Genomic DNA, 14,954 nt, shown 5'->3' on the forward strand with positions numbered 1-14,954 from the left:
AGTAGCCGAATATATTGTCCATATAGTGTTTTTCGTTTGTCGCAATTTTCCTCAAATATGAAATTATGGAACACTTGAAAAAAATATTAGAATTATAAAAGTATAATCAAATATTTTTGAAAATTCCAGAATTAATCATTTGATCAGATTTTATGATTTTTCCGGCAATTTGACGCAAATTTTTAATCGATTAACCATATTTTTAGTTCCGTTATTATAGAAACAATCGAATAAACAACCCAATCAAATCACATACATTGCTAAAATTAATTAAGAAAATAGTTGGGGTTATTCCTAGACAAAAAGTTAGCATTAGTCTGTGACTAAAAAGAATAAAATGTGTATTTTAACATACAACAAACGGTGCATCTGTTATTTGCAATTAGTACAATTTATAAAACGAATATACATGACCACAATTTACATGGATTTATATAGCGTGTATATGATTTCTGTGTTAAGTTTGCAATGTATATTATATGTGTACAATGCGTTTTGTGTGAATTTAGTTAAAGTGAATACAATCTATGTGTTATGTGCGTGAATACAATCTATGTGTTATGTGCGTTGTGTATTGTGAGTAAGTGAGTTTATGTGTGTATTCAACGAGTGTGACCAGTATATATATTGGTGGTGTTCGGTTTTTAAAATAAAATAATATCAAAATAAAAGAATCTTTCTTTCTTTATCCACTATTTTCTATTATCATCTCCGATATATGCTTGTGACAGCTTGTGCTTTATTTATCTTTATAAAGTTGGAAATTTATTCATATCTGTGATGGCATGCAATTGCACAAGAAATGGCGGCCTATGCATCAATTTATTTTTATCAGAGTATTAAAAAAATTACTACTATTTTTATAATGTCTACTATACATACAAACATTATTGAGATTAGCACTCTTTACCGAAAAAACGAAAAATATCCATCGATAGTCAAGCAATGTCACTCAAATCACCTTTATTTTTCTTTATTTCTGTAAACCAAGAATAAAGATATGTTCTCAATTATAAGAAAATGGAAGCAAAAGTTTCAGACTTTCAGTTGATTCTAGAAATTAAGCATAAGCGAAGCTTAAAGAAGGCTTACAACTTAAATAAAGTAGAGCGAAACAGCTTCATCAACAACAGTCTGGAAAAAAATATTCTCTATAAATTACGTCAACTATTATGCATTTCACACCCAAAATCCATATCAACTGTGGCATAATAATCTGTATTGTTTTATAATACTTGCAGTGTCACCTAATCGGTTGGAAATTATTATTCTTTCTATGCAAATTCACTGGTCAAACACTAAAATATGATCTAAATTGTCATCCATTTTTTAATTGGGATAACTGCCTTAAAAGTCATCAACTTTGCCCGAATTCCGGTTTTTCCCACGAGCTTTAAAATTGGCGTATAAAGTCACGAACTTTGCATTTAGTCGCCGATTTCCCATGATGGTTTTTCCGGCGAAAGAGTGAGCTGACGTGTCGTATTTAATTGATGTGGCGCTGATACGTGCATATCTATATGAAGATCCCCATATCTTTATTAATTAGTTAATTAGTGATTTGTCATATCTTTTCCATATATGTTTAGGATATTTTCTTGTTCCTTAAGTTAGGGTCATTAGCATTATAAATAGGTGCCATTGTCGCTTCACCATAGGCGAGGTACGGGTTGTGAGGCGGCGACTGATCATAGGTCGAAGAACTCTGCTGCGTGCGCACCCATGGCAGGTCCCAACAAGTGGGCTGTCGGGCCTGGTAGGGATGATATTGTGGGTGGAATTGCCTATCCTGTGGATAGGATTGTTGCAGATCTAATGATCCAATCGGATGGTGTGGTGGCTGATATATGGGTTGCGATGGGTGGTGGGCGAATTGCGGCTGACGGTAGTCGAATTGGTGATGGTAATAGGCAGCATAGGTGGATGACATGATGGAGGTAATTCGGAGGATGAGAACCGAATGAAAGCACCAATTGATAAGGGAAATACCCTTATCAAGTGAAAAGATAAAGAAAGTCGCAGAGAAACCGTGCCCTGTCGACAATCGGAAATTATAAATGGAAAAACTAAATAAAGATAAAAGACAATAATTATGATTTCATTGATTGAATTATGAGAATAACAATAGGTCCTATTTATAATACTCCTATGAATAACCTAACTTGGTGAATAAGATAACAATTATATGGAAAAGATCTGATAATATAATAATAAAGATATGAGAGATATTTCCGAAGATATACTCGTATCAGGCGCCTAGTGGCCGCTTACATGGACAACATTTAGTGACTGTGAAATTAAAAAAAATTAAATTAAAAAACAAAATAAAAAAAATGAAAAAACATCCCCCAACTCCCCAATTCGGCCACGTCCCCCAATTCTATCTCCCCTCAATTCCGGTCGTCTTCCCCTCAATTCTGGTCGTCTCCTCCGACACAATCGACGCTCTACTACTTTCCGCCGCCAACTACACTCCGTCAACAGGGGAGCCGCTCAATTCCTACCGTCCTCGACCTACACCACCGCTCGCTCCTCATCCACCGATTCTCTCTCATTTCCGTCGACGGCTGTTAGGAAATTTCTCAATATAGTCGAATTCGGCACTCCCCTACTGTTATGTTAGTATATGCATCCTCATATAATCCAGAATTTCTGCATAACTAATTTTCTTTTGTACTTACTTTAGTAGCCTGGCCATAGACCAGATTTTCCAATCTGATTATGATGCACCGGTATCTGCAGGATTAATGGTGGCGACGGAAGAGCACGTGGCGGAGATGGAGCGAAGGAGGTTTGAGGAGAGGGGGTTGTTGTTGTTGGCGGCGATGGTGGAGAGGTCAGAGATGCGGTGGTGTAAAGATGTGAGCTTGGTGGGTTTAGGTTGTGCTGCTGTATCTCGGAGACGGCAGGATTAATGGTGTCTTCTTAAGAGCACGTGGCGGAGATGGAGCGGAGGAGGTTTGAAGAGAGGTGGTTGTTGTTGTTGGCGGCGGTGGTGGAGAGGTAAGAGAGGCGGTGGTGTAAAGATCGGAGCTTGGTGGGTTTAGGCCGTGCTGCTGTATCTCCGACGGCAGGATTAATGGTGTCTTCTTCATCTTCCTTCATGGTGTCGCCGCGACGGTGCGATATGCCGGAAAATGGTGCAGAGAGAATGCGTGGAATTTTCCGATGTCGCAGAGAGAGTGCCGAAAAACGACGTCGTTTTACGATTTTCCGATGCCGGACACGTCAATATTCAGGCATGCCACATAGGATTTTGAGTTGTCGGAAAACACATGGTCGGGTCGGGTTGGGAAATACCAGACTAAATGCAAAGTTCGTGACTTTATAAGCCAATTTTAAAGCTCGTGGGAAAAACCGGAATTCAGGCAAAGTTGATGACTTTTAAGGCAGTTATCTCTTTTTAATTTTATCCTCAGTAGATTATTCATTTAGTGATTTGTAGGGTGAAATAGTTAATTTAGTTTTAGATTTTCAGCCTCACAAAAATGTGATTTCGAACTTAAATGGTAGAGGAGTAAAACAAAAGTTAATTTTCAGACATGGATATGTTACTTAAAAATGGATATGAAATTGTGATTAAGGTAACATACATGTTAAAAAATGCTTAAAACAACACTATTTTGCTTAAGAAGCATACAAAGTTGTGGTAAGAAGAAGCCATGAAACAAAATTATGTTGGATGGTCGTAAGTCAGTTTGCGTAAGTGTCCCCCCCCGAGTGATCAACATCAACAACTTTAAACCATTCCATCACCATCGCAATGTCTTCCTCCCTGATCTTCCCCATTTCCTTGAGTTTATACACCACAAATTCCGCCGCGCTGATAACAAACAACACATCAACAAACACAAAATGATGATATTTCAAAGATGAAATGTGATCCAACTAACTTGCCTCACAGCTTTGTCATGATCCAAATCTGCTGCCTCGAGATCAGAAGCCGTTAGCTTCCTACACATCACCCATTTCAGCCAACGAATAAAAGAACTGAGCCAAGCAAATGGTGCTCATCAGTATCCAAAACGAAGCAAATACACGGCCATCAGGCGTGGAGAAGCTCTTGTCTCCATATCCGAGACAATAGACCGCGTCAATGAAAAACAACCCCTCTTTCCGATACAAGAAGAGCGTTCCAGCGGCCATGAACATCACAAGTGAAATGAGGAGTGTTAGGAACTTGTACTTGACCTTGTTGGTCTCAACTTCCTTGAGCATCTCAGCGGAATCACATTTGTCGTGCAAGTGCATCACCCTGACTAAGAAAATCTCCTGATTCTCAACTATGTCATCCACCGCCTTGCTGAGGAGGAGTCCAACGAGTGCCATCCCCACAAACACAAAGATGCAAGCGAGCATCTTTGACATGGTGCGGTCAGGCACAAGGTCTCCGTATCCAACAGTTGTCATGGTGACAATGCACAGATAGATGGAATCAATAACTCCATTAGTCTTGTTTCCCTTGATCTGATACCTGACTAGAAAGAAGCAGAGGGCTCCTGCGGTGATGTATGACAACAAGATCATGAGGACTAGCTTTACGTCCACCTTGTTTTCAGCAATTGCGTTCGGATGCTGAAGTGAAGCAGAGTGGCTTTGCTCTGCAGGGCAGGCTTGGTCGGGAACGGTCTTGCTGGAGCGGTATCTTCTCTTCATTAAGGGATTGGTTCGGGTGCGAAGATTCTGCAGCTTGTTCTAGTAATGGATTTTCAGCTTCATTCATTGCCATTGCAGACTTCTAAGGATAGAACTAATTAAAAAATTATCAGCTTTCACATTTCCATTAAGAGCAAGGGATCAGAATCAACGATACAGTAACAAGATTCTGGTTGCTTCAATGAGAATCAAATGCCTCAACAAAAGTTACAGAATAAGTCATTCTAACACGATGCGATTTTGATTAAGGTTTCTTCTGTCTGCCATAAGAAATGGTCTAAGGAACTTGTGTTTTTTTCCCCTAAACAATACAAAGTATTAGCAGAAAAATATAATACAGTACTTGGAAAACAGAAGAAGAAAAGTAGGAGCAAGTATAAGAATCAGTGTAGCAAATTGAATGTGGATCAAATATAGGTTGATTAGATTCCAATTACAACGCAAAATATGAGAATCTAACTTTTTTGCTTTCCCTGATTCGATTTCAACAAGTTTTAATTTGAGTGTAAATGCGTTACTGTGTGATAAATCGTGGGTAAAGTAAAGTGAGTGATTCCTATTCCAATTTGAAAAGAGCAGCAATTGCATTATGCAACATGATTTTCACGCAATCATAATGATTTTGGAAATGAGCATCAGTTCCCTTGATGAGGTGCAGTTCAATACATAAACATGAAAATCACATTATTTGACAAAACAGTAAATAAATTAAAGAAAAGAGAGAGAAAGTTGAGAAATTGCATGGGGATCGAATGTGTTACCTGATGGATCCTCAGATTGATTCGAACATTAAAAACCGCACTGTTTTGGAAGAAGCAAACCCGAAATATATGATGGCGAAGGGCTATAAATAGGAAATTGGTGTATAAAGAGTGTAGAGACCAAATAAGGGAAAACTAAGGATAAACATAATACTCTTGAAACTAGAAATAATACTAGTGAATATTTGGAGATGGAAGTGTATGGATTGAGTAATGCATGTTTCAACAGAGTTTGAATCTCAAATTGGTAACGTCTACGTTAAGTTCGTTACACTATTGCATGTTATTTTCGATTTCGAGGGTCAATATATAAAAATGGGGACGCGCATTTCAATTTTCAAGGCTCCACTGTTTTATTAATTCGCATGCATTCATATATACTGGAAATTATTATAACAACAAATATTATACTATAAGTGCTACTTATACTAAAATCAATATATTTAAATTCAAAGTTTTGGTAAGTGATTTCAATAATTTTTCCTTATTAGGCGTGGGCCTGTGGGGGTGAGAATCGGACAAGTCCAGCCCAAGTTAAGCCCAAATCAGTTTATCATCGAAATTTTCCGGTGGCACAATCCTTTGCATCGCTCCGATTTTTCAGTTACTCCTCCGACTCCTGAGAAATAGGAATAAACGATCCGAAGCTTCATTGTTTATGCCTTAAGGTATGTCAATTTTCCTTATTTTTCTCTTTACGCTTTTCTATTGGATTGTCAACATAATCTGATTACCTACTAAGCCGTGTTGAAGCACCTATCGAGATACTGAGGTTTGTATAGTTATATTTTCTGGGCGTTTGACAAAGTCTTCCCATTGGCATTCTAGTTTCTTTCTCGATAATCTATCTTTGGCCAGGAAAGATTGAGTTTTTGGGTGTTTTTCTTTCGTTTCAATGACTTCTAGAACTGTTTACGTTTCAGGTTTGTGTTGCTGCAACAATCATTTTTGTTGGGGGTTTACAGAATTAATTGAACTAGGTAGTCTTATTCATATGAGAATTCGTCTATTGTAATTGATCATCGATGGTGTCTGTACAGTCTAAGAGTGTTTGGATGAAAAGGCAGCAATGCCCATGTGGTGACTGGAAATGTTTTGTAACATATGAGGGAAACACCGAAGAAGGTAGTGTTGGGCCTCAATTAATCAAAAATGATTTGGGACCAACCGAAACTATGGTGTCTCCGTACGTTGGGATGGTGTTTAAGAGTGACGACGAAGCGTTTGAGTATTACGGGAGTTTTGCTAGGAATAGTGGATTTTCGATCAGGAAAGAGAGGTCTAGGTTGAGTCCTCAATTGGGTGTTTACAAGAGGGATTTTGTTTGCTACAGGTCAGGCTTTGCGCCTCCTAGGAAGAAACAAGCTGGAGAACTTCAGAGGGAAAGGAAATCTGTTAGGTGTGGTTGTGATGCTAAAATGTACTTGTCTAAAGAGGTTGTAGAGGGGGATTCTCAGTGGTTCGTTGTACAATTCAGTAACGTGCACAATCACGAGCTTTTAGAGGATGATCAAGTTCGTCTGCTCCCAGCCTATCGCAAAATTCATGAGGCAGACCAAGAACGGATTCTTCTTCTTTCAAAAGCTGGTTTTCCGATCAACCGAATTGTCAAGGTGCTAGAGCTGGAAAAGGGGATTCAGGGCGGACAGCTGTCATTTTTGGAAAGAGATGTCAGGAATTTCATCCAAAACCGCAAGAAAGTTGTACAAGAGAACGATGCTTTATTAACTGAGAAAAGAGAAAATGACACCGTGGATGTTCTTGCAGCCTGCCGGGCAAATAAAGAGGCAGATCCATTTTTTGTCTATGATGTTGCTTTTGATGAAAATGATAAAGTCGAGAATGTTGCTTGGTCTTTTAGTGATTCTATTCATGCCTACGACATGTTTGGTGATGTTGTTTACTTTGACTCGACATATAGTTCAATGGTGTATGGTATGATTTTTGGAGCATGGTTTGGCATTGACAACCATGGAAAAGTTCTCTTCTTTGGTTGTGCATTGATGCAGGACGAGACCCCCCAGTCACTTGCTTGGTCTTTACAGGTTTCCCCTTAATTTTTGGTCTTTTCATTTGTATTGTATATGCAAATGATTAGTTTGCTGATATTGTTAAATGCTGACTCAGGCTTTCCTCCGGTTCATGAAAGGAAGATATCCGCAAACAATTATAACTGATATTGATCCTGGTCTTAGAGAAGCCATCAGAAATGAAATGCCAAATACTAAGCATGTCATCTCCTTTCATAATATCCTGCCCAGGATGTCCTGCTGGTTCTCTCCCCCACTTGGGCCAAGGTTCTCTCGCTTTAAGTATGAATTTGAAGAGTTGTGCCATGTAGAAACTACTGATGAATTTGAATTTCGGTGGAATCAGATGGTTTCAAACTTTGAACTCAATTCAGATAAGCACATAGTTTTACTTTTCTCTCTCCGCATGTGTTGGTCTTTACCTTACATTAGGGGTTGCTTTCTTGCTAGAATGGATTCTCCATCATACTGGAAATCCTTAGATGTGATTTTGAAAGAAGTGATTAAGACACAGACCTGTTTGCGTGGCCTGTCGGAACAGGTATGTTAGAAAAATAACAATTCAGCATTCATTTTGGGCAGTTTTAAGGATATATCTGCTGTGTCTTCTGTGGTATGTATTAATTAGATTCTGGTTTTGACTTTGTAGACAGGATTATTATCATCAAATTATAGACTGAAGTCACACGACCAGACACAGTATATGCATCTCAAAACATGCTTACCCATCGAAGAAAATGCACGCAGTGTTCTTACCCCTTTTGCATTTGACCGTTTACAACAAGAAATGGTGTTAACCTTGCAGTATGCTGCATCTGAAATGGCTAATGGTTCATTTCTTGTACAACATTTCAAGAAGGTCGACGGTGAGCGTCTTGTGATATGGATACCAGAAGATGAACAAATCCACTGTTCCTGCAAGGAATTTGAGTCCACTGGAATTTTGTGCAGGCATGCACTTCGTGTGCTGTTATTTAAGAACCATTTTCAGCTTCCAAGCAAATATCTTTTGAATCGATGGTGCCAAGAAAGCTCATTATTCTGTTACAATGGAGAAAGTAACATAAAAATGAAGGATGAGTGGTATAACGAATTCCATTCTCTCACTGGGAATTTGTTCTCTGAAGCAATGCTGACAAAGGAGAGATTTGATTTTGTTCATAGAGAACTTACTAAAGAGATTGCAAGACTTACGAGTCAAGTGAGAGATATGCCTGCTGGGGATGAAGGAGTTACAGGTGTCACTCTGTCACCGACCAATGCATTGTAATGTCTCTTATGTAGAAAGCATAGCTGTTGTAAGCACCAGTGAGTATTCTGTGAAATTGTCTTCCACCTTGATAACTGTGATTCTCTGAGAACTGCAAGCACTTACGAAAATATTATCAGAGAGAAATATGATTGGGAGGGATACTCAGAAAGTTGCCCTGATCTGTGATTGTCACTGTGCATCATAATCGAGTGTTGAGAGTAGTGACAACAAAAAAGAATGCCTATCCAGATCTGTCATCTTTGTAGATAATGAGAGGTTAGTTTACTGAGACAAGGAGAATTAAATTTAATACTTTGCTCTTTTGTTCATGTTTCTTTCCTGATACAACTGCTTTGTCCTTTTACCTGCTGTTTATTTATTATCTATAGATCACCTTGAGATCTTGTCTAGGTTTTTACACAAAGAACCATGCTACCAGCATACCATTTGCTTGCCTCATATTTTATTGTTAGTCCGATGCTTAGTTTTTCTTTCCCCTTCAGGTTCTAGTTTCGCCTTATAAAATAGCGTCGAGAATCTGTTTTTTCTCGTTCCTGTGTGTTGGACTTTTCCCTGCACTTTTTAATAGAGGTTAGTGTAGATGGTAGTTTTCCTGGGTACACTTCTTTGATGTATCTGAAAAGATGGAGCTTCTTATGATTGCTTTCACTGTTGACTTTATTTTCGTAACATGTGTTACAGCAAGGATGATTTGGGATAATAAGGAGGCTTTTCATATTCACGAGTTAACACTGGAATTGAATGATGATAGGAAATGAATGAAGTATAATCTTTTGAAAGTCGATGAAGAATTGGTTCACTAAATTACATATTAAAACAGAAGTTTTTATAATGAAATAGTTGAAATATTTTATAGTTTCTGTTTATGTTGATGTATTTTTATGTGACATATTATTATGATTTTAGTACTAGTAATCTTTTACTTTTTTGGTTTTATAGTAAATGATACTCCCTCCGTCCCATAAAAATATGTACATTTGAAATGTCACGGGAATTAATGCACAATTAGTAAAGTAAGAGAGATGAGGAGAAGAGTAGTTAAAGTAGTATTAGTGGATAGTGGGACCAACATTATTATTAGTGTTTAATGAGTTGTAATGGTGGGCCATAGTGGTATAAGTTGTAAATAAATTGATATATATGAGTAATGAGTTGGGACAACTTTCCATAAATGGAAATGCCCATATTTATATGGGGCGGTGGGAGTACTATTTCTAAAAGTTGATATAATGAGGATAATAATGTCGGAGTAGACATAGGTTTTATATCATGTTTGTTGAGAATTAACTAAACTTTGGGAGGGGGAGAGAATGTCTAGTTCAGTCCTTTTGAGACCAGATCCCTTTTGGAATGAGTTTTTATGGAATGCAGTTTGTGTGACTGTCCCACTGTGGATACTAATTATACAAAGGAAAAAGCAAAAAACAGCACCAGAACTTGAGGCAACTTAACAGAGTGAAATTGTTTTTCCCTCTTTCTTTCTATCCACCTTTTGTTATTATTTGAGTTAGTTATACTTATACCATTGATACCATCTCAAATTTAGTGTAAAAAAAAGGGTTTCTCTAACTACTATTTGTTAGTGCCTAGATACTTTGAGATCTTTCATGATTTTGTCTTGTTTATTAATATGGAGCCATTCATTCATTCTGAAGGTAATTGTTAAATAGCATTGGCAGGGATAGCATAGAAAAGTAAAATTTGGTGGTTACACTTAAGGTTTTTTGGAAGTACTTGATTGTACATATTTACTACATACTCTATATTGGCTGTACAATCATCCATAAACTAAAAAATTTCTGGTGTTACCTTGATTCTTGTGGATGCTATTGCCATCTCAGTTATTATTGGTAATTCTTTTGCTTGTGGTAGAATGTTGCCTAGATGAATATACTAAATTGGCTTTTGGTTGGCAGCACAGGTTTGTGGACTATGAATCTATGATGCTTAAGATGGGCTAGATTTTGCTTACTGCTGAACTATCAGAAATCACAGGTTTTGCATTGTTTTGATTTGGTTGAAGCCATTGATTCAAGTCCATCATGCATGTTTGATGTTGTTTTCATCTCCAGGTGCAGATGCACGGTTGTGGTATCTAGGTCTCTCTCCGCGTGTTCAATTCCCAGGACGGCAATAGACAGGTTCAAATTTCTTCAAGAGCATGCCCCCATGCAGGGTTCTTGTGGTGTTGCACACTGTACGAACAAATGGGAGACGAACAATAACTGAATGAGAGGCGACCCATATAATTTAGGAGTAAGGTCGTTATGAGAAGTACTGTGAAGTATTCCGAGGACGATAGAAGAAACCACTGGCAGGTCGCGGCCATGGAAATCCTCTCTGGAGGTGTGTGATCACTTGTTTTTTCTTCTAAAATAACGATAGCCCTGATTTACAACACATTAATTTTTTATTTTGTAAAGTTTTTAAAATTTATCCACATTTTAATGTTGAATACAAGCCTTAATCAATGAACTACATCTCACAAGAATATATTTTTAAATTAAATTTAGAATTTACAATAGCTATTAATAATTTTTATCTTCATTCGACTTTGATTGGTGTAATGTAGAACACTCGAGTTGGCAATACCAGGAGAGAGATAATGGATAAGATGAAATTGATATAGTATAATTTTAGTCTCTTGAAATAACATCAATATCTCCTGCAGAGATATTTGTCTGGGGTAGCCTTTTAAGAATAATCTAAATAAGGACAAAAAATAAATAAAAAAAAGACGATTGATGTTGTATGAATGTGCTATTTATGAATATGAAGCGCATAATTTCGTATCCTGACAAGGCTACAAGATGGTGAATAGAAAATGGCATGCTAACCTCTTAATAGATAGATCTCATTTGTTGATGATTTCCACTTCACCAAAATCTCTGATAGAAACAAAATGGCTCTTCATAAATTGTGCATTTCTATAGCTAGGCCTAGCCAGGTCCAAAACCTACTCTGATCCTCTGGAAATTGCAATCCTCTCATTCACCTTCTAGAATTTATTTTGTGTTTATAATGTTGAATTTACCCTTTCTTAGGGAAATGCTACGTGGCCACATTATGGCTGGCCATAAAATGACATTTTAGTAAAATTTAGATGTTATAGCTCAAATAGGTCATTTAATGCTCCAAAACCTTTACCATCTTAACCAACCTCTTATCGATCGCTTTGTTAATTGTTACAATAAGATGAAACGATAGAGTAAATGCAGTAGCAAAATTTTCTGATCCCCTATTTGGCTGGCGACCACCACGCTTAATGTTAAAAATTAATTATAAATTACTAGTAACATAGGAGTACTACTTTAATTTGCCTGCAGACCTTGAATATACACTAGATTACAAATCAAATCAAATCAAACAAACCAAAATTATTATAACAATTAATTGACTCACAAAAAAGAGTGTATATTAAAAAATAGTGCCCCATCCTATTAATTTGTTACGAAATTCGATATGAGAGCATCATAATGGCTTTCGCCCGGCCATAACCCAGCCACAAACTCCTCCTCCCACATCATCAGTACTAAAAATCTTCCTGCCATATAATCAGGACAAGCAAATAGACCAGCAATAGCCCAGCACTAGCCTAGCCACATCACTCCTAATTATATAAAACAAATAATCGACAATCACACAGAATACGGAATTAAATTTACGACACAGATACGAGAATATTCAATAATATTATTTAAATTAAAAAAATACATTAAAATACATTAATTTAAAAAAAAAGTACATTAAAAAATACATTAATTTTAAAAAAAGTACATTATTTAAAAAAAAACCCGACCTCTGCCTCACTCCTCGTCCCCGTCGCCCCCGTCACCACCGTCGCCGCCGGTACCCCCCGTGCCCCCCAGTCTTCAAATCATCACGCATGCTCACAAGCAATGCGTGAAGAAAGCTCTTCTCCTCGGGGTCCTCTGTCGCCTTCCAATCGGCTAAGATCTTGACCATCTGAGCACGCGTTTGTTGACGCGCGAAGATTTTGAGATCCTCTGTCGACTGGGCAAGGGGGTATGCCGACTGGACCTCCTGGGACCCTCCGGCGCCTCTCTCACCTCCCGTTGCGCCCGCCTTTGACCAACCGGGCGAGTTCGGCGAGCGAACGATGGAGGGGACGGGAGCTCCTGAGCACCCTCGACGAGGTCGTGGGAACCACCGCTGCTGCCGCTGTAATCACCGGTATAGTTCAATCGTTGCTTCTTCGGCCAGCCAACGTCGTGTCACGACCGCACTTTCTAAGGATAGAAAGCCCGGTTGATCGCGACTAGGGGAGGATGAAAGAAGCGGGGAAGAAAGGGAAAAACTGTGGCACAACTGAAACTTGGACTGAAATAACTCAAATAGTATATATCAGAGTGATTGATACAAAGATTGTAAATTCGACTTTTACTTTGCAGCGGAAGAGTCAAGAGTAGATGACGTCGTGTATGGAGACACGTCGCATCCGAGTACTATTCTTATCGAAGGATCTTCATCGTCTATGCTCAACACCGCCCGCCGTCATCACTGCTCAACCTGCACATTTTTAAAACATATGCAGGGCTGAGTACTTGGTGTACTCAGTGGACACGTGCCGAAATATATTTTCATAAAAACTGATTATGTCAAGCCACTCTTTGAGTGAACTCGGGGTTTTAGGAAAAGTCCGAGAACACTAAAACATTTTCCTTTTCCTTTTTCAAAAGCGATCTTTCGATCTATTTTCCTGGAACATATGCCATATTTGACTAACTCCTGGGGAACGGAAGCCCACTAACCTCCTCGTGAACAGAATTCACGAAACTCGGTGAAACGGAATGTATGGGCTTCAACCGCTTACAAACCCGAATTCACTAACTCTTGGTGAAACGGAATGTATGGGCTCACCCCACTACAAACCTGAATTCACTAACTCCTAGTGAAACGGAATGTATGGGCTTACCCCACTACAAACCCGAATTCACTAACTCTTGGTGAAACAGAATGTATGGGCTCATCCCACTACAAACCTGAATTCACAAAAACTGAAATTCTTGGTCTAGTAGGGACATCGTCCTTGCTAGTCAGTCGGATAGGCAACGTTCAAAATAAAACATGGCTTGACATAACCTTTGCAACCTTATTTTTCTCATAAAACCGTTTTTGACGTAACTCATCTTTCTTTCATCAAAAACCAAACACATAACTTTCAAAACTTCCCTTCTTTTCTCGTAAACGTATTTGGATCGAAACTCATTTCTATCGGTCAAAGCCGAACTCAAGAATCACTTCTATCGGTCAAAGCCGAACTCAAAACTTTCAAAACCTTCATTTCCTCATAAAGCACTCTTGAAACATAAGCTCACTTTTCTATCGGTCAAAGCCGAACTCAAAACTTTTGAAACTTCATTTTCCTCGTACACATACTTTTAACAAAACTCATTTTCTTTCTTCAAGCCAAACACATAACTTTCAAACTCAACAAATGCTACACTTCATAGGCACCAATGAGGCAACACATAACGTCATATAATTACACCAAGCAAATAGCACTTATCATAACACTTCACATTAAAAAGCAAGCTCGCACTTATCATCATATCTTAAATAGAAAGCTCATAAAATACTTAGTTATGAAAGCCCACATAAAAACACTTTAGTTCGAAAGCCCACATAACTGCTCATCATAAATAGAAAGCTCACTAAAAATACTTTAGCAAAAACTTTATAGTAAACTGAAAGCCCACCTCGTTCGCTTAAAACTCCTTAACTTGATTTTTCCTGACTCCGACCTTAGCTCGAGGAGATAACCTTTTTGAAAACAACACAACTTACTAACAAGACTTAAGAAAATTCTTAAACTTTTAATTAGAATTAGAATTAGAATGCATGCCCTAATTAATCATGGCCCAAGAACTTAATTAGAATTCCGGCTCAAAACTAAATTAATTTCAGCCCAAGCTCCTCCGTAAAATAATTCCGTCTGACCCAACTGCTCTCCTCCCACTTTGATTATCTTGGCCCACTGATCAATTATTCCAGCTCAAATGTAATTAATCTGGCCCAACATCTTAATTAAGCAATTTCAGCCTAACACTTTACTTATAATGGCTCATATTAAAATGAGGCAACCCACTTCCCTTGATTAATATAAAATGGCCCATCCCAAATAATTTAGTGGCCCAATAAAAAGTCAACCCCTCAAATTATACTCCCCTTCATGGCTTCATCCATCGTATATCTCCCTCTTTCACCTTCTTT

The 14,954-nt window shown here is 38.1% G+C and overlaps 1 protein-coding gene and 1 pseudogene across 4 annotated transcripts; one reads left to right on the forward strand and one right to left on the reverse strand.

Annotated features, from left to right (window-relative positions):
* Positions 1-3,600: 3,600 nt before the first annotated feature.
* On the reverse strand, positions 3,601-4,965 carry LOC121741072 (annotated as a pseudogene).
* A 991-nt stretch (positions 4,966-5,956) lies between these two features.
* Positions 5,957-11,211, forward strand: LOC121742488 (putative protein FAR1-RELATED SEQUENCE 10). 4 transcript variants are annotated; one of them, XM_042135629.1, is made up of 6 exons: positions 5,957-6,085; positions 6,341-7,462; positions 7,545-7,988; positions 8,097-8,975; positions 10,642-10,715; positions 10,793-11,211. In XM_042135629.1, the coding sequence occupies exons 2-4, from the start codon at positions 6,443-6,445 to the stop codon at positions 8,715-8,717; spliced, it is 2,085 nt and encodes a 694-aa protein (XP_041991563.1). In that variant the 5' UTR covers positions 5,957-6,085; positions 6,341-6,442; the 3' UTR covers positions 8,718-8,975; positions 10,642-10,715; positions 10,793-11,211. The 4 variants fall into 4 exon arrangements, with proteins under 4 accessions (XP_041991563.1, XP_041991564.1, XP_041991562.1 ...); XM_042135630.1 differs by lacking the exon at positions 5,957-6,085 and adding an exon at positions 6,096-6,189 and having other exon boundaries at positions 10,637-10,715; XM_042135628.1 differs by lacking the exon at positions 5,957-6,085 and adding an exon at positions 6,096-6,189.
* The last annotated feature ends 3,743 nt before the right edge of the window (positions 11,212-14,954 follow it).

This window comes from Salvia splendens, chromosome 7, assembly GCF_004379255.2.
Source record: "Salvia splendens isolate huo1 chromosome 7, SspV2, whole genome shotgun sequence".
In the NCBI taxonomy this organism is placed as follows: domain Eukaryota; kingdom Viridiplantae; phylum Streptophyta; class Magnoliopsida; order Lamiales; family Lamiaceae; genus Salvia; species Salvia splendens.

Coding starts and splice junctions, on each gene's coding strand:
- LOC121742488 (XM_042135629.1), top strand. CDS start 6,443: ATGGTGTCTGTACAGTCTAAGAGTGTTTGGATGAAAAGGCAGCAATGC. Junction 7,463..7,544: donor CACTTGCTTGGTCTTTACAG/GTTTCCCCTTAA, acceptor ATGCTGACTCAG/GCTTTCCTCCGGTTCATGAA. Junction 7,989..8,096: donor TGCGTGGCCTGTCGGAACAG/GTATGTTAGAAA, acceptor TTGACTTTGTAG/ACAGGATTATTATCATCAAA.